The sequence below is a fragment of the Camponotus floridanus genome, unplaced genomic scaffold (assembly GCF_003227725.1).
Source record: "Camponotus floridanus strain SB8 unplaced genomic scaffold, Cflo_v7.5 scaffold56, whole genome shotgun sequence".
NCBI lineage: Eukaryota > Metazoa > Arthropoda > Insecta > Hymenoptera > Formicidae > Camponotus > Camponotus floridanus.
In genome coordinates, this window is record NW_020229725.1 from 1,095,742 (window position 1) to 1,112,764 (window position 17,023).

Here is a 17,023-nt window from a genome sequence, read left to right on the forward strand (position 1 = left end):
AAGAACTTTTTGAAACGATTCGAAGGGGGCGCAACGGCGCCTCCTCCTGTCGACTGCTTCGCGCGCTGCTCGAGCCCGAAGCCCGAACCGAAATCGATACCGCGCGCTTCGATAGTACCGAAGTATGGCCGTAAGCGGACTCTCATGTCTGCTAAAGACAAAATAGCGAACAGCAGCAACAGTCGACGTAACAGCAGTGCAGCAGCATCAGCCGCGTAGGTGTTATTATGCCCGAGTTAAAGGTGTTCTATTATCTGTTCCTGCTGACGCTACTGGACACGACGTCGCCAATCCGGCCGTCGCTGCACGGCCACAACAATGGTGAACATTTCTGTCTCTCTGTCTCTCTCTCTTTCTCTCTGTCATCTTGTCTCTCACTCTCTCTCTTCCCGTAACTATTTCGATGCTGATCGAAGGGATTCGCTTATTGTCCGATGATGACAACCGTCGCGAGCTCCGAGAGCCGATTATTCCGAAAGCGAGCCACCGAGACGCGACCCTCGCGAAGAAGCGCGATGGTAAATCCTCTGGATTTACGTACACGCTCCCCGCGGAACGGTCTTCGCGACGAAGGTCACGTTGCGCGCGAGCTTTACGCGCCAAGCGCTGTCACGCGCGTCCCGGCGAGCCGCGCGTCTCGGCGGTCCGTGTTTTTTCCATTTTTTCGCGAGATTATTGCGATAAGGACGATATAACCTCTTCGCGTTCAGCCTGTCACGGCTAACGTGTTTATGTTACGCAAGGTGCGATATATGCGTGTCATAGTTTGCGCTTCGAAAGAATTAGATAACACTCGTGTTTACCATAATTCTAGATTAATTTTCATAGAAAAAAAAACGTTTCTATATATATATATATATATATATATATATATATATATATATATGTGAAGCATAAATTATTGATATTATAATTATAGATTTCTTTTCCTCTCCTATACGCATTTTTATACATTTCTTTAAATGCTGTGTTTAACACTTTTTTTTATGTAGATATTTTATTTATGCAAGGTTCTATGTAAATTTTATTTGAGCAAAGTTTAACTAGACTTCGTTATATGTGTGTTATATATATTGTCGATTATTGCTGTCTTTACTTTATCTTTTCATGCTTTAAAATACACCTATAAACATGAATATTTATTTCAGTAACATATATTTAAACTGCTTTGAATTACAATATATTTTAATATTTTATAGCCTTTGTTCAAGATGACAACAATGTTCAATATCTTTTGGATAATATGCCAATATCTATGCATAAGGTCAGTAATCTTGTCATGTATAATTATATTATACAATCATGTATTGAATATTTAAGGAGAAGATGTAAATGCAAAATCAAAGTCATAAAAAAAAACTTATCCCTTTGTAAAGAATAATAAAATAATTGTCATAGTCAATAATTAATTAGTTTTTTAAAATAATGTGATATATATGTAGTGCAAAAGGTGTTATATTAGAATTCTATTATTTATAGGATTTTGCTAATACAGTACATGGAGCTGGGTAAGCATAATACTCATTAAGATAATGGTAAGTGGATGTAGGAAAGGTATTTGTTATAATCTTTCTTTCTCTGATACGTTAATCATATAGGGTGTATCGTGAAAAACTTTGCGTATGTATTGTGAAAAATTTTGCAAGCTTCTCCGCTAGAGTTTACAATTCAAAGTTTTGCAAAAAAATATTTGTATCTAACTGCGTTCTATTTGTACTCATTGAAGTTATCTTATTGTCATACTATTGCTTCAGTTATGAAAGCGACGTTTACTAAGCTTAAGCGACCTTTAAAATCAGTGAAACAAAGATAAGATAATTTAACTTAGGCATGTTATATATCTATGAAAAAGGGAAAAAAATATATAGATGGTTTTTTGCTTCTTTTTTTTGCAAAATATATGTATGTATTATAAAGAAGTTAAAAGTTTATTATTATGTCTATGACTGTGCTGATTAAAAAAATTTATGTCTTAAAACAAAGTATGCATCATCAAAATCATTTGGAATATACATTTATTTCATTATATCACATTTCACAAGAAAAACTAATCTAAACTAATTTATTTTACTAACATTGTATCTGACTGATTTACTTGAAGCTAATGTTTCTTATACCTTTCCTATTTTCAATTTCCACTATTAGAAGTATTGTATGCAATAATGTAATGATTAATTTCTAATTGTATTATATTATATTTTTAAGGGATACTATATCGGACGAGGATAAAATGGAAGATTTGCTCTCTCATATTTCTTTTGAGCCAAGCATTTTGGACTTCAAAGAAAGGTGAATAATATGCTTAAAATATAGCGTCTTGATTTAATATCAAAAAAACTTTTTTTTCCAGACAACTTGGTATTCCTCACCAAGAAACTGTGATCATATTTAACAAAGATCACAATAGAACCATACATCTTTCATCGATATCTGGAAATACACGACATTTTCATTCATCATTTTTTCAAAGCAAAGTAAGCGGGATTTAATGGTAACTTCTTATAATTAGAATATGAAAAATAAATTCAAATTATAAAGTAAAGTGCACTTTAATGCTTATATAATAAATAAGCTGATAATTTTTGAGATCTCTGAGTTTGAATTATTTTTTAACTTAAAAAATATATAGATATATATTGAATTAGTTAATATTAATAATTGTTATGCTTACCTCAGGTAATTCCACCATTGGGGAATACAACATTTAATGTTGTCTTCCTTGGTCGAGACGAAGGTGATATCGATGCGCACCTTTTTATACATACTTTAGACGGGACACTAAAGTATCAGGTAAGAGAAACTTATTTCAATCATAGTTTCAATTATGCATATGTGTACGATGTGTTGCATAATAAGATGCTTCTACATCTGCAGGTCAAAGGAATAAGTGTTAGTAGTCCTTATAGACTCCGACCTGTCGATGTCAAGTTACCATTAAATGCATCTTTTACACCTCTTATATATATGCACAATCCTCATCCGGAAGCTTTACAAGTATGCGGAAATATTTATATTGATTACGTATGTAAGCATATTTATATACATATATATAGTCATTTTAATAATTTAAAACATCTATTACATAATTAAAGGTGCTGGAAGTATATAGCAGCGGTGGAGAATTTCAATTAGAATTACCATCGGGTGAACCGGAAGGTACTCGAGAATTATGGGAAATTCTACCTTATCAAACGAAGCCTATCATCAGACTAACTTTTAATGCTTACACGGAAAAAAATCATTCGACATATGTTAGGTTGATTAAACATAATACAATACTATATTTATATCATACATATATTAATATAAGTAATATATGTAATATATGTGAAATATTTTTTGCAGATTTAAAGTGAATAATACTGCTGAGATTCTTGTGGTAGCAGTTGAAGTAGAGGTCAAAAGTGGAGCTGGTCTTCATTGGGGTGGGAGTTCTGGAATAATTAATTTAGGTATGGGTGGTTCACTACAGCCGCCTATTCGCCACCCTATTGCTTTAAAAAATTCTGCGAAAAAAGCAATCAAAGTTGTGGTAAGTTGTACGAGCGAACAATTTAAGTTTTTTCGAGTGTAGAAGCAATTTCTAGAAAGAAAATTTCAATGTTTCAAAATATTAAGCAAACAAAATATTTGTCGCAGAATATTATAAATACACCTGTATCAAAAGCATTAAAATTGCATTTTGAGCCAGCAATAATTCCAGGAGAGACAGATATACCAATCGCCATTGGAATGCTGGTTTACGATTGTAAGATGCAACATTATCGAATATGTAATAGAAAAAAGGACTTATGAGATTATCTAATTAAAATAATTCTGTATTTATCTTCTTAGGGAAAACCGGTTTGGATCTGCAACACTTTAGAGGCAAATTAATAATAAAAGCTACAGGTCCAGGTGGCTCTAATCAAAAATTAGCAATTCCATGGGTAGCTCAAGTGCTGCAGGGTGGATTAGAAGTAAACACATCAATTACCCATTATTGTTCTCCACAATCTAATCAAGCTCGAAATTTTAGCGTGGTGAACAAATTTAAATTACCATTAGCTATTACGAATGTTACGATGTGTTCGAATGCGAAGTCGCTTTTTACGGTAAAAACTTAATTTATCTTTTTTAATTCAGTTTTTAGCATTTTTTCCTTTCAGTTATTTTATTTCTCGAAATATAAAAAAAAAATCTATGTGAATTTTTCAGATAAAAGATTTTACTCCTAGAGTAATAAAACCCGAGCAAAAGGTCAATATATTTTCTTTACAACTTGCCAAAGAACGGAAGGGTGATAGCGTGAAAATGGAGTCATCGATATTGATACACTCCAACGTATCCGTAACCGAAGTTCCAGTGTTGAGTTACGATGGGAAACTGAAAAAAGTTATGCCGGGTGAAAAGGAAAATGATATGGGAACGATGAATTTTGGTACTGTGGGGAGCGGTACCGAGAACGAAGCAATTTTCGCGCTAGAAAACCAAAATCCCGTCAATGTGGAGCTACATAGCTGGGGTGTGAATATGCCGGGTGCGGTTTTAGAATTGATGGGATGTCAAAATGGTCCTGCGGATTCGTTGGATAAGGAATTTCGAAATATAACTGTATGCAGTCATTCTGGAAACGTGAGTCTCCACATGATAAATTTGCATTTTACTCGAGTTATAAGATTTTTTGCGATAAATAAATATTTTTATTTTTCTCAGCAATACATAAAGCCCGAGTTTCTGGCGATTTTTAAGATCAAAGTGAAGACTCCTATGGTCGAGGAAGACACGATTGTCGGCGATGTTTTCGTGCGAACGACGTACGAGCGATTTACTTTGCCGGTGTATATGCGGGTTGCGCACGGCAAGATTTCCTTGAAGAAGCTTATTTTTACCGATTGCTTCCCTGTGAGTTACAATCTACAATCAGATTTTTCCAGAGTTTTTCCTTGACAAGATATCGGTTGTGAGTTTATATATAATCTCAATGCCGGATAGGGATCGATCTGTGTGCAACAAGTGAAGGTGCACTCCACATTTTCAAGACCGATGGAAGTGACGCATATTGCACCTATAAACAAGGACGACAGAATAAAGTACATCCCATTGGAGGAAGCTACCATGCCAGTCATATCCAAGGGCGAGAATAATGTCGGCTCAATACAGATCGATCCTTTGGTGACTTGCAAGCAACATTGTTACCTAGGTTTATCAGTAGATACCAACAGTAAGCATAATACATTAATTATTTTTGCAATTTATAAACTTAAGACTCATCATCGTATTTTGATTTTCATCATTATTTTACAATGAAATTATTGTATTAGCTATTTAGATGTTTTACAATTAATAATACTTTATTTATTTTATTTTATAGCGGGAAATCAATGGTTGAATACGATGAGCCTTCCCTCGCACACTCGCGACTCCGACTTGAACTTGTTGAACACGCGACACACGCGTTTCGTCAACTCTACCGCGGATGGTTCGTGGGAAAACGTCACAATGCGCTTGGATACAACCGAAGTGCGTGGTCATCGGTTTTACGTGAATATTAAGCCATACTGGCCGAGTCTGTTGGTCGGTATAAAAAATAAAAGCGTTCTGATGTTCCCACTGACGCAAGTCGGAAACACATCGTATAGAACGATCAAGTTACACAATCCGAGCGCGAGTCCGCTGTTAGTTCAGCTGGTCATGGATTGGAGCTATCCTCAAGGAGCACGTCTTTATCATTCTTTGCCAACGAAGTATATCATTTGGTTTATTTGACAATCTTTTTCGAATTAAACTGAAAATTATCGATGGAAATTTTAATATTTGTGCAGATTTAAGCCTGTTTGCACGGAATGTTCGTCTACAGTTCCGGAAGAGTTCAAGTTAGAAGAAAATGTGGCCGATCGAGAGCTATTCGAGAAACAATTGGGTATATCGGTGGCGTCTCAATCGGTTCCTTTGTATTTACATCCTTTGGAAACAAGGATGATTCGTGTGGCATATACACCCTTCTCTGCTTCGGCATCCTCTGGTTTTTTATATATTAGGCAAGTGTTTCCATTAGATAGAGGAAAAGAGAAAAATATTAGTAAGGGATAAGAATAATACAATACAGTTGCCTCACATATTGACATTCGTTTTACGTTGCTGTTCCAGAAATAATATGACTATTTTAGAAGTCTTACGTATGAGTGGTCGAGGTGCGAGCGCGCAATTTCGATTCGGCAATCGTAAGCCGGGATCGACTACGCCCCTGTTGTTTGAACTCGTGGATAAACATTTTAAAGATTGCGAACGTATGTACGTTTCCTCATTTTTGTCTAAAGAAAGATCTTTATAATATTTACGAATATCTTATCCTGTTATTGTACTTTCGCAAATTTTGCCATTGAAAACTCAGTAGCTTTTTACATTGCACATTTTTTGTTAATTTTGATCTCACGAATCATAATTTTGAAACAAAGAAATTTTATTTTATAATGCTTATTTTTTTTTCAGGAGACCGTAGTAAACACGCTACGACTCCTGTTCTCACTGTAAAGCGTTCTTTTACGGCTAGGAATACGGGGGAATTGCCGATTGAAATTTACAGCTTCTACATTAATGACTGGCGTTGCGAGGGTTATGGTTTCAAGGTACTCGATTGCGCACCTTTCAAGCTGAATCCGAACGCCACTAAAAGAATAGAGATAGCATTCACGCCAGATTTTACGTTGTCGCGTGTGGAACGGAAGCTGTTGGTGTTGACGAGCGTAGGACCAGACGGAGATGAAAATGTCGAAAATGGTGTGGTGATACTTAATCTATTGGCGATTTTGCCAGTGCATTCATTAGATTTGTGCGCGCCAGTGCTCGCCAGACCATCGTGGGAACGCGCAATACGGTGGATTGCCATTAGCATCTCGTCGATAGTATTGGCGAGCGTTTTCGCGGTTTCGTTCTTCGAGGCGGATAGAATACTACGGGGAGCCTTAGCCAATTACTCGAAAGAGAGTCCGGTACAACCGCCCTTAGATTTGAGGCTACTGTCACACATTTCGATGCATAACTCGACGCAGATCAGTACCCTTAACAAGAACGAGAGAAGCGGATCAAATGATGATAAAAGCAAGACAAAAAAGGATGAAACTTGTTTTCCAGACTGGTCATTGATGAACGTGAAGAAATGTAAAGATAAAGACACGCAGAAAGGATTAAAGATTCCGGACTGGTCCACCGAGGAGGAACGCAGATTCAAATTGGACACCGAGTCTAAAGATCTGCTGTCTTTCAAGCGATGCGAAGAACCGTCTAATGTAGATAGCACTACTAATCTGAATACGTCATACGGATCGAAAAAAAAGAATAATAGTAAAAAGCAAAACAACGTTCAAGAGACCCAATCGGACAATTGTGTGACGAATGACACGCTTATGGATACTCAGTTAATTCAAGAAAAAAAGTATACCGTTAATATGGTTACGAAGTCGAGTCCGACATCGAACAGAAAAGGAAAAATTCAATCTACGCAACCGACTGTCAAGGAAGAGCCAAAATTCGATCATGAGATTCAAGTGGATGCGGGAATAATTAACAATCGGATTAACAAATCGGACAACAAGCGAAATAAACAAACAAATAGCATCGCAAACAATAATAGTAATCACAATAATGTTTCTTTGAAAAAGCTCGAATCAACGAATGTTCAAAAAACCATTCACCTTTCAGAGGAAGAGACCTCATCCACGACAACGGAGAGTTCGACTCATGATGAAACAACATCTTGTAAAGTAAGTGTTAATTATGTCGATTTGTGAAAGGATTATAAAAAAATTTTAGTTTAATTCAATTGTATTTTACTTTCTAAATAATCTTATATGCGTATTAAAATAATTAAATATAATTATATAATGTAATTTATACATAATTATATTTAATTACATATGTATATATTCATAATCAAATTTTTGTCTCAAAAATGGAACATTAATTCCGTGAAAATAGATTGTTTCCACAGAGATTTATGAAGGTTTCTATTTTTTATTCAGAATTTTGATCAACCATGCGGAAAACAAGAAAAGCTCCAAAGAAAACCGATATCTAAGAAAAGCAAACCTCAGTCTATTCCTCCTGTGCCATGTATAGATTATAAGGATAATTATGAAGGTGACTGTGATGACGATGATTACGATAAGGAAAGACAGAATAATCCAAATAGATGGAAGACGAGCTCTAATAGATCTAGCACGAAGCACCATGTTCATTCTTTACGTACCGTCGAATCATCCTTGAAGTTACCACGTCAGAATAAGAATCAACCACGGAAGGAGAAGACAGTGCAAAAACGTCGTGTAGCTGATAAAACGCACATCAAATGTATGTTATTCATATGTAATGTCACATATAACAAAATTTCTCTATTATAGATATTTGTTTTTAATTGTTAAATTTCGAATCAATATAATAACATAAAAGGAAATATTATCCATATTAATCTGTTAAATTTATAAATCGCTCAATCTTTTTTTTTATTCTTTTTAATTCATATAAATGATATTTATAATATATTTAGTCATATAAATATGTCAAAATACTAATCAAAAAAACACTAGTATCTCTTTATTAGATGGTGATTTTTAACTGTATATGTATCTTGTATAAAAAATTTATAAAAATTCTTATTTTTTATTATTATAGCTCCTCCTGTAAACGGAAACGTAAACCAAAAAGAGGACATAACACGCAGCATAGGAACAATAATTCCCACTCCATTGCCGCCTCCGCCCTCCTGTTGGGGTGAAAACAGAGCTAAGTTCAGTGACGTGGTAGCCCGAAGTCAGGAGATTGTTTTGCCGTTCTCCAATTTAAATCACAAGAGTCAAACAAATACGTCAAATCTGTCCATGGTGTTCGGCACTGATGTTCAATATGCTAAACCACAGTCGACGCAGGAGTTGTTGCAAACATCGAACGAATATAATTTGATGTCAAAACCGACCTCTCTTTGTATTGCATCATTGGAGAAGGATAAAGCACTCAATTCGGAACCTCTAATCTTACCGCCGGATTTGCAACATTCAAATAGTTACTTCATCAATACTTTCACAGAACATCCTGTAAATATCACAATTTGAATTAATTTTATTCTTGAATATTATTATAAATTCAAATGCTTATTTATTATATCGAATCTTGCAGTTTGAACGCGAACTGGTGCCATATGACGATCTTCCAGAAACCGACGAGCCTTTAGTAGAACTGGAAACACCTGAAGAAGACACGCGATGTCAATTGTGGGAAGATCCTACTCCTATGATGAATTTGATGGCAGACACAAATGGATTTCAATTGGAATCGTCGAAGACAACGGAGAAATCTGTGATGTCTGACTTGAAAGGTATTTAACCGATTTATTTAGAAAAAAATGCATGCGAGAGAATATTTCTCATCTTAAAGTATCTAAATTAAGTTTAAAATGGATGTTTTCCATTTAGCGACATACAAGCATCATCTTTCTATTTTTGTTATTCACTGGATGTTGTAAAAAGACAAAATGACGCTTGTCGACTCGTACCGCTTATTGAAAAGCACCCAATATAGACAAAATTCGTCTAAAATATTAGATAACATATATGAGATTCGTCTAATATATGATTAAAAAAAATGTATATACAATGTACAATAATATTTTAACAAATGTACATTAAATACATTGTAGATAATTGGACAGTTGATACGAATTGGGAACCATATACGAGAGGAGCGGTTGGAGAGGAACGTAGTGGCGTGTGGGGAATCAATACAGGGGGTGTGTGGGCTGCAGCACCTTGGGGTGCAGCTGCACCGCCCATGATGTCGCAAACATTACAATCAGAGTCGGATACGCAGGTAAATAATGATAATAAATATTAAAAAACGTCTAACGTGAAATGATTCATAAAACATTTCTTTTTTTTTTTATAATTATTCCAGGAACGATCCGGATTTGATCCATTTCGTTCGCTCAGCACAATATGGACGCCGTCATCGACCGAATCGTGGAGAACGAAACGCGAGGATTAATCTCATGGAAAGAACGAAGCAATGTTTTATCTTGTGATATCGTATTTCTATTTCACGATTTTTTTGGCGAAAATCGAAAGTAAACGACGGTTTCAACAGTGACAATATAATTGCCACGACCGTGATATACGGATTCGAAAGCCGCATTGAAAATTGTTATATTTTGTTACAACTACGCTGAGCGTACTTTGTGATATGATTGTTACTATTATTTTGTTGTACGATAGTAACACACAGATATGAATAGTTTCTCGAACGAGTTATTTTCATATTGTTTCTTAAACCAAAATCTAGATATTACATTTTTCATTTTTTATTTCATTATTTAAAGCATACTAATGCGATACTTTAAATTACTGTGAGTGAGGTGTACTTCATGCAGGATAATCGATTATTCTTTTTTTTTTTGTTTGGTTTGTTATAAGAGATGTATATATATTAATTGATCGACTACAAATGAAATGGAAATAGCACATGTGGAATTACAGAATTTGCATAAAAAAAATGAAAAAAAGGAAATACAGTTTCTCATATTATAATCACAGCACGTATTAATTTAAAGAAACAACTATATACATGGCTTATATATGGAAATTTATAATTTGCTCCTTGATTTACAGCACACTCTTTCTCTTCTCTTTGCGATATTATCCGTGTATGCATATGTAAGGGGAACTAAAGATGGAAAAGAGAATGAACTATCGCGATACTCGAGAGTCCTGGATCTTGGTATATTAACCACGAGTGATAATTAAGTTATTCGAGACGAGTGAGAACTGTGATTTTTTATAGTCTTGACTTGTAGAGTATACCTTCAAGAAAATTTTCAAGACAAGTTTTACAAGATTGCGTATACAAAGTATGAAATGAAAGAAATGTGTACCTATTCTTCAAGACTGGTAATCGTTGTGTTTTAATAAAGAAGTCACAAAAAATACATTGTGATGTTTTCAAAAGTAAGAATTTTTCTCCTCACAGAAGTCGAAAAAGAACATCGTGAACTTCTCTTCAACAAAACGGTATGACACTGACAGTTCACATATATATTTAAAAAATAGTAAAATATATTGCTTCATGTGATTTATATTTTTTTATATTTCTTCATGTTATTTCTCTGTAAAGTTGTAATATTAATTTATCAAATTAATTAGCAGAGGCGATTGATTCGATTTCTAAATATGATATAAAACTCTTTAAATTATAAAAAAAAGCTGTCTACAAAAATGTCAATCTACAACCCATTTTCGATGCATTCGCAAAAACGCACGACTTGGCCTGTTGTATCCTTTTGAGAAGCAACTGCAAACAAAGTTTTCGTATTATGTTTCTCACCAATTTATACTCAAATTATTTACAATTAGAGAAATATATAAAAACGCTATACCTATTGCACTTCTGTTTTTGATATGCACATCTATGTCAAACAAAATTACGTACCATATTGTCGTCTTCTATCCTCTTCTGCAATTTCTTTCTATTTATCGCGGAACTACTGATCCTAGGCTGAACACTGCGTTCACCGAGGATCTTGTGCCGAGGTTTCTGCTGCGCCATAATCTTCCTCAGCAGCAGCTCGTTTTCCCGTTCGATTTTACGCATCTCCTCGTCAGTGAAGCTCATGTTCCACCGTCTGCATCTCTTCGATCTGATCAATCTATCCGCTGTAGCCGCGCGAGATGGTTCATTTATCGAATATGATTCATCCTTCCAGATTGATTCGCTGACATCTGCATCCTGCTCATTCGAACTCTGGCTGCGTTGAAAATTAGCGATGTCGTGCAAAGAGGAAGGATTCAGCGATCTTGACGCGATGTTGGTGACTTCGGACTCGTCGCAGGACTCGTCAGAGCAAAAGGACTCGTCTGTATACGCTGATTCGTCGTCGGACACATCCTTGGTCTCCTGTGTAATGAGATCATCCTCTTTGACTGGAATAGAAGAATTAGGCTGCTCCAAGATTGTTGTTTCTTCGGTCTCGCTGTCCTCCTCGTCAATCTCATGAATGTTAGGAGCGTTGAAAATGTCATTCGCACTGTCGTCTTTGACAGTATATTGACATTCGCAGATGGAATTTATCTCATTCGGGTTTGCCATCGCAACATGAAGATCATTCGAGGTCCGCTGATGATCTTCATGCAAAATAAAACATGATTCACGTGATTCAAGCTGAACAGTAACCATGTCAACCAAGCCGCAAACAAAAGAGTTTATATGTCCAATTCAAGTTCTATCAATAAATCGATTCGAGTGTGATCGGTAAAGTGAAATATACAAATATTTTCATTGAAATACATGTTGTATATATTACTTTGTATTTATTAAAACATGATCCTTGATATTTTCGTTGTATCTTATGTTTTATGAGAATATTATATTGAATAAAAAATCTCTATATTCACATTCATTTATATAAATATATCGTATTTTTCTATATTTGCATTTGTAAAAAATTTTTTACATTTTGTACACAACCCTAATGATATTTTTGTCGTATCTTGTTTATACAAATATTGTGGAATAAAAAAATTCGATATATTCTATTTTATATATTTTTCCATATTTGTAAAAAATTTCTTGTATTTATCTCGTATATAATTTAGTTCCCCACAAAAAAAAAGATCGTGCTGACTTTGTCAATTACGAGACAGCAAGTGTGAAATATGGCTTTAAAATTTACACGAAGTTTATATATCATTGATTCATTCCTTAACTAAAATATTCCTATAAAATAAAATAATCTGTCGAATGCATAATGTAAGTCCAATACGAAAAATGATCGCTCAATCGTTTGCAAAACCGAACACCTTTAGACTTCCGGCATCGCGTTTCCGGTCGTAGGTGTCCTTATCGTCGCACGCGTAAGCTAGGAGATACTGTTTCGGATGCCACGCGACAGTGAAGGTCGCTGCCTCCACCGGGACGTCGGCGATCTTCTCACCAGTCTCTACCTCGCCAATATCTATAACTAAATCCTCGGATGCCGCTGCCAACAGCTGTCCGTCAAACGAAAAGGAGATGGTACGCACTGGCCATTCAAGTCGTGAAAATGTCCTCAAACAACACAATTCGTCGGCGTCCCACAGGGAAACAAGCGCATCTGCGGATCCAGTGGCAAAATATCGCCCGGTCGGATCAAATTCAATACAGATACATGTACCAGGATGCGCTTTGATCACATGTAATAATTCCAACTCGGGATAGCTAAGTATGTGCACACAGCCTTGGCCGTTTGTCAGGTAGAATGTATCCGAATCCTTGTTCCATGAGATTTCGTTTACCTCAAAATTGAATTGCTCCTCTGCACGTATCTTCATTACCCGAGCATCAATGAAAGTCACAAGGTCTTCCTTGTTTCCAACTGCGATTGTGTTACCATCCGGTGACCATGATATGTTGATGTTCTCACCCCTTGTATTGATATTTGCTGTACACTTCTGTGTCCTTGTATCCCAGATACGAACAGTTTTATCTCCGCTTGCTGTGGATAATAATTCTGGGTAGAAGGCATGCCAGCACAATTGATCCACGCTACCGCCGTGTCCTCTAAAAGTAGTTTCTTGCTTCTAAAAAGAAGATTTATATTACAAACTACCTAACCAAATCTGATTTAAAATGTGTTAAATATAAAGATCAGTTAAACTTGACAAAATATAAAAGCTAAAAAATTTATATTCATTCTCTTCAATTATTTAAAAATACATACATATTTAAAATTGATTTAACAAATAACTCTTAATTGATATCTTTATATTTCACTATATAATTGGCTAATACTTTTGTACGTGTAATTTTCTGTCATAATTAATGATGTTAGAAATAAACGAAAAATGAGAATGTCAAATATTGCAGAAAATTTCCGCTTTAAAAATAAATGTTTAGAAAAGATCATATTTATAGGTTACCAACCAAGCGATCAGGACACAAAGAAAATATGCAGACAGACTTGTCGAAGGAACCCGAGGCCAGGTATTTGCCGTCGCAGCTCCATCCCACACTATGTACCTTTGCCGAATGACTCTGCTGCTCTCGAATTTTATTATGCGATTTAAAATATTTGATCAATTCCTCTACTCGCGAAGCGATAGCCGCCATCGTTTTGTTTACACCAGTGTTGTGGTTGTGAGGACTTTTTCACGTGCAGCATCAGTGAAGTATCTCTATAAATAAAAAGATATATTATTAAACACTCGTATTAATTTGCAAGTTTATAATAATAATATAATAATAATATATAATATTATAATAATATAATATTTAAGAAAAAATGTATAATATATAAATATATATATATATATATATATATATATATATATATATATATATATACATATATTATACATATATTATATAAATTATACGTTACATTATAAATTATTAATCACATACATATATTACATTTTTCCTTAAATTACAGAAACTTGTATAAAATTATGTACGGACGATTATAATAGAATATTACGGACGAATATAATAGTATATTATTTTACAAACTTCATATCAACAGCTAATATTTGATTTATTTTTCGTATTTTATGTATTTACTCCACGAAGTAAACTAAAAGCATCGACAAAGAATCAACAAAGATGCGCAATCGTGTGTAATTTTCATCTAGTGACTTTAGGGGAAATAATAATTGGCCGCATCAACGGTTGGACAATATTACTAGATTTTTCCGATATTATTCAACGCTGATTGGTCGGAGCTGAAAGTAGAAACCAATCACGTGCGATTGCTACTTATCGATTGAACACGATTGGTTTCTACTTTCTCGACGTCGAGTCGCGAATCTAACCTCGTCAATGGTCCGTGGACGATCTAACCTGACTTCTCATCGAACTTTGCGTGAATTTGCAGAAAACGAGCTTCGGGACGATGAGAATCGAATAGGAGGTTAAATATTCGAGAGTCACGAGAGAGAATTTCGAGTGAAAGCATCGTCGACGTCGTGATCGTTCGATCAACAGGACAAGCGAGAGGATAACAATGGGCGTGCCAACTGGCAGAAGCGTCGAAGCGATGGACGTGGACCCCGTGAATCCCGCGAGCGCGCCGGACGCGCAGAGCGGCGACGGTGACGGCGCGGGCGAGCGCAAGGACACCGACATGCAGACCCTGTACGACATCCGCGAGCACACGCGGCAGATCGAGAAGGCCGTGCAGAACAAGGAGCCGCGTTTCGTGCTGCGCGCTCTGCGCGCCCTGCCCAACACCCGTCGTCGTCTTAATCCGGTCGTGCTGCGCGGCCTCGTCACGGGCTTCTACACCAGGTCTGTCGCCGAGCGTGACGCGCTGCTCGCCTGGGTGGAGGAGCCGATGGACGTCGACGACAATCAGACCGTCGTCCAAAAGTTCCGCAGCTCCTCGTCGTCGCTCCTGCCCGAGATCGACGCTTACGTTCACCTGCTGGTGTTGATCCGACTCATCGACACCAGGAAGTACAACGAGGCGGTGCAGTGTTCCGAGCTGCTGGTCCAGAAGATCGCCGCGCAGAACCGCAGGACCATAGATCTCATCGCGGCCAAGTGCTACTTCTATCACTCCCGCGCCTACGAACTGACGAATCAGCTGGACAAGATCCGCGGTTTCCTGCATCTTCGTCTGCGCACCGCGACTCTGCGTAACGACTTCGAGGGTCAGGCAGTTCTGATCAATTGCCTGCTGCGTAATTACCTGCACTATAATCTGTATGATCAAGCGGACAAGCTGGTGCTGAAGTCGACCTTTCCCGAATCGGCCAGCAACAACGAATGGGCCCGCTTTCTTTACTATCTCGGTAGGATAAAGGCCGCCAGGCTGGAGTATTCGGCCGCGCACAAGTACCTTGTGCAAGCGATGCGCAAAGCGCCGCAGACCACAGCGGTCGGGTTTAGGCAAACGGTTCAGAAACTGGCGGTAGCCGTGGAGCTTCTTCTAGGCGATATTCCGGAGAGACAGATATTCCGACAGGCCGCTCTACGACGAGCTCTAGCTCCGTACTTTCAGTTGACGCAGGCGGTACGTTTGGGCAATCTGCAACGGTTCGGTGAAGTATTGGAGAACTTCGGGCCACAATTTCGCGCAGATCACACGTTCACGTTGATCCTGCGGCTGCGGCACAACGTCATCAAAACCGCGATCCGCTCCATTGGCCTCTCCTACTCGCGCATCTCGCCGACTGACATAGCCCGCAAATTGGGACTGGATTCTAGCGTGGATGCGGAATTCATCGTCGCAAAAGCGATCCGCGATGGGGTCATTGAAGCTACCCTGGACCCCGAAAATGGCTACATGCGTAGTAAGGAGACCACGGATATTTACTGCACTAAGGAACCCCTGCTGGCCTTCCATCAAAGAATTACTTTCTGTCTGGATCTGCACAATCAGAGCGTCAAGGCGATGCGTTACCCGCCCAAGTCATACGGAAAGGATTTGGAGTCCGCCGAAGAACGTAGAGAAAGGGAGCAACAGGACTTGGAGCTGGCCAAAGAGATGGCTGAGGAGGACGATGACGGTTTCCCTTGAATCCGCGTTCGGAGATTTATAAAAGAAATTAGGTGAAAGTCTGCGACATTTTTAAGACACTGCTCAAGACAAGAGATGCAAGATTATTAACGTGTGTTTTTCTAAAACGTTACAAATGAATTTATAGATAACGTCTAGAGCGAGCAATGAGGACTAGGACGTTGCTGTAATATTTATACTTGCATTCATGACCTCGCATTCATGAATGTTAGTATTGATATAATGACTTAAAGAATAAAACATAAGTTATATATATATATGATAAGTCTAGATACAATAGATGAAATGAAAGAAACAATATTGCAATTGAATAAATAAAGAAACCTCTTGATATTGTTATTTATGTTATTGCTTATATATAATATCTTGTGTATTTTAATTGATTGTAATAACTTTCTAACATTGTGTAATGGAAAATATAAAACAATGTCGATCATTCTCATATATTAATTTAACATATTCATTTTATCATTGTATATTATATCTTTTTTTTTATGTAACAATATA

The 17,023-nt window shown here is 36.8% G+C and overlaps 4 protein-coding genes across 8 annotated transcripts; 2 read left to right on the top strand and 2 right to left on the bottom strand.

Annotated features, from left to right (window-relative positions):
* Positions 1-56: 56 nt before the first annotated feature.
* Positions 57-10,951, top strand: LOC105251851 (transmembrane protein 131). Of its 4 annotated transcripts, none has more exons than XM_011258903.3 (23): positions 57-321; positions 1,200-1,264; positions 1,480-1,508; positions 2,206-2,289; positions 2,351-2,474; positions 2,677-2,790; positions 2,875-3,021; positions 3,093-3,256; positions 3,346-3,532; positions 3,640-3,748; positions 3,835-4,094; positions 4,198-4,614; positions 4,696-4,884; positions 4,975-5,203; positions 5,354-5,726; positions 5,805-6,020; positions 6,130-6,269; positions 6,472-7,742; positions 8,001-8,328; positions 8,650-9,068; positions 9,151-9,349; positions 9,671-9,840; positions 9,925-10,951. In XM_011258903.3, the coding sequence occupies exons 1-23, from the start codon at positions 228-230 to the stop codon at positions 10,012-10,014; spliced, it is 5,418 nt and encodes a 1,805-aa protein (XP_011257205.1). In that variant the 5' UTR covers positions 57-227; the 3' UTR covers positions 10,015-10,951. The 4 variants fall into 4 exon arrangements, with proteins under 4 accessions (XP_011257205.1, XP_011257206.1, XP_011257207.1 ...); XM_011258904.3 differs by having other exon boundaries at positions 58-321; positions 2,875-2,994; XM_011258905.3 differs by lacking the exon at positions 2,875-3,021 and having other exon boundaries at positions 58-321.
* Positions 10,952-11,128: 177 nt separating this feature from the next.
* LOC105251850 (cilia- and flagella-associated protein 97) lies at positions 11,129-12,401 on the bottom strand. Its single transcript, XM_011258902.3, has 2 exons — positions 11,452-12,401; positions 11,129-11,313 (listed from the first exon to the last, which is right to left on the bottom strand). Exons 1-2 carry the CDS (start codon positions 12,193-12,195, stop codon positions 11,230-11,232), a joined length of 828 nt encoding a protein of 275 aa, XP_011257204.1. The 5' UTR covers positions 12,196-12,401; the 3' UTR covers positions 11,129-11,229.
* Positions 12,402-12,586: 185 nt separating this feature from the next.
* On the bottom strand, positions 12,587-14,588 carry LOC105251849 (THO complex subunit 3). 2 transcript variants are annotated; one of them, XM_011258901.3, is made up of 3 exons: positions 14,506-14,588; positions 13,921-14,171; positions 12,587-13,577 (listed from the first exon to the last, which is right to left on the bottom strand). In XM_011258901.3, the coding sequence occupies exons 2-3, from the start codon at positions 14,104-14,106 to the stop codon at positions 12,795-12,797; spliced, it is 969 nt and encodes a 322-aa protein (XP_011257203.1). In that variant the 5' UTR covers positions 14,107-14,171; positions 14,506-14,588; the 3' UTR covers positions 12,587-12,794. The 2 variants fall into 2 exon arrangements, with proteins under 2 accessions (XP_011257203.1, XP_011257202.1); XM_011258900.2 differs by lacking the exon at positions 14,506-14,588 and adding an exon at positions 14,401-14,476.
* A 219-nt stretch (positions 14,589-14,807) lies between these two features.
* Positions 14,808-16,840, top strand: LOC105251848 (probable 26S proteasome non-ATPase regulatory subunit 3). Its single transcript, XM_011258898.3, has one exon. It carries the CDS (start codon positions 14,999-15,001, stop codon positions 16,514-16,516), a length of 1,518 nt encoding a protein of 505 aa, XP_011257200.1. The 5' UTR covers positions 14,808-14,998; the 3' UTR covers positions 16,517-16,840.
* The last annotated feature ends 183 nt before the right edge of the window (positions 16,841-17,023 follow it).

Coding starts and splice junctions, on each gene's coding strand:
- LOC105251851 (XM_011258903.3), top strand. CDS start 228: ATGCCCGAGTTAAAGGTGTTCTATTATCTGTTCCTGCTGACGCTACTG. Junction 2,475..2,676: donor CATCATTTTTTCAAAGCAAA/GTAAGCGGGATT, acceptor TGCTTACCTCAG/GTAATTCCACCATTGGGGAA. Junction 4,885..4,974: donor TTTTTACCGATTGCTTCCCT/GTGAGTTACAAT, acceptor AATGCCGGATAG/GGATCGATCTGTGTGCAACA.
- LOC105251850 (XM_011258902.3), bottom strand. CDS start 12,195: ATGGTTACTGTTCAGCTTGAATCACGTGAATCATGTTTTATTTTGCAT. Junction 11,314..11,451: donor GGATAGAAGACGACAATATG/GTACGTAATTTT, acceptor CTTTGTTTGCAG/TTGCTTCTCAAAAGGATACA.
- LOC105251849 (XM_011258901.3), bottom strand. CDS start 14,106: ATGGCGGCTATCGCTTCGCGAGTAGAGGAATTGATCAAATATTTTAAA. Junction 13,578..13,920: donor CTTTGTGTCCTGATCGCTTG/GTTGGTAACCTA, acceptor TCTTCTTTTTAG/AAGCAAGAAACTACTTTTAG.
- LOC105251848 (XM_011258898.3), top strand. CDS start 14,999: ATGGGCGTGCCAACTGGCAGAAGCGTCGAAGCGATGGACGTGGACCCC.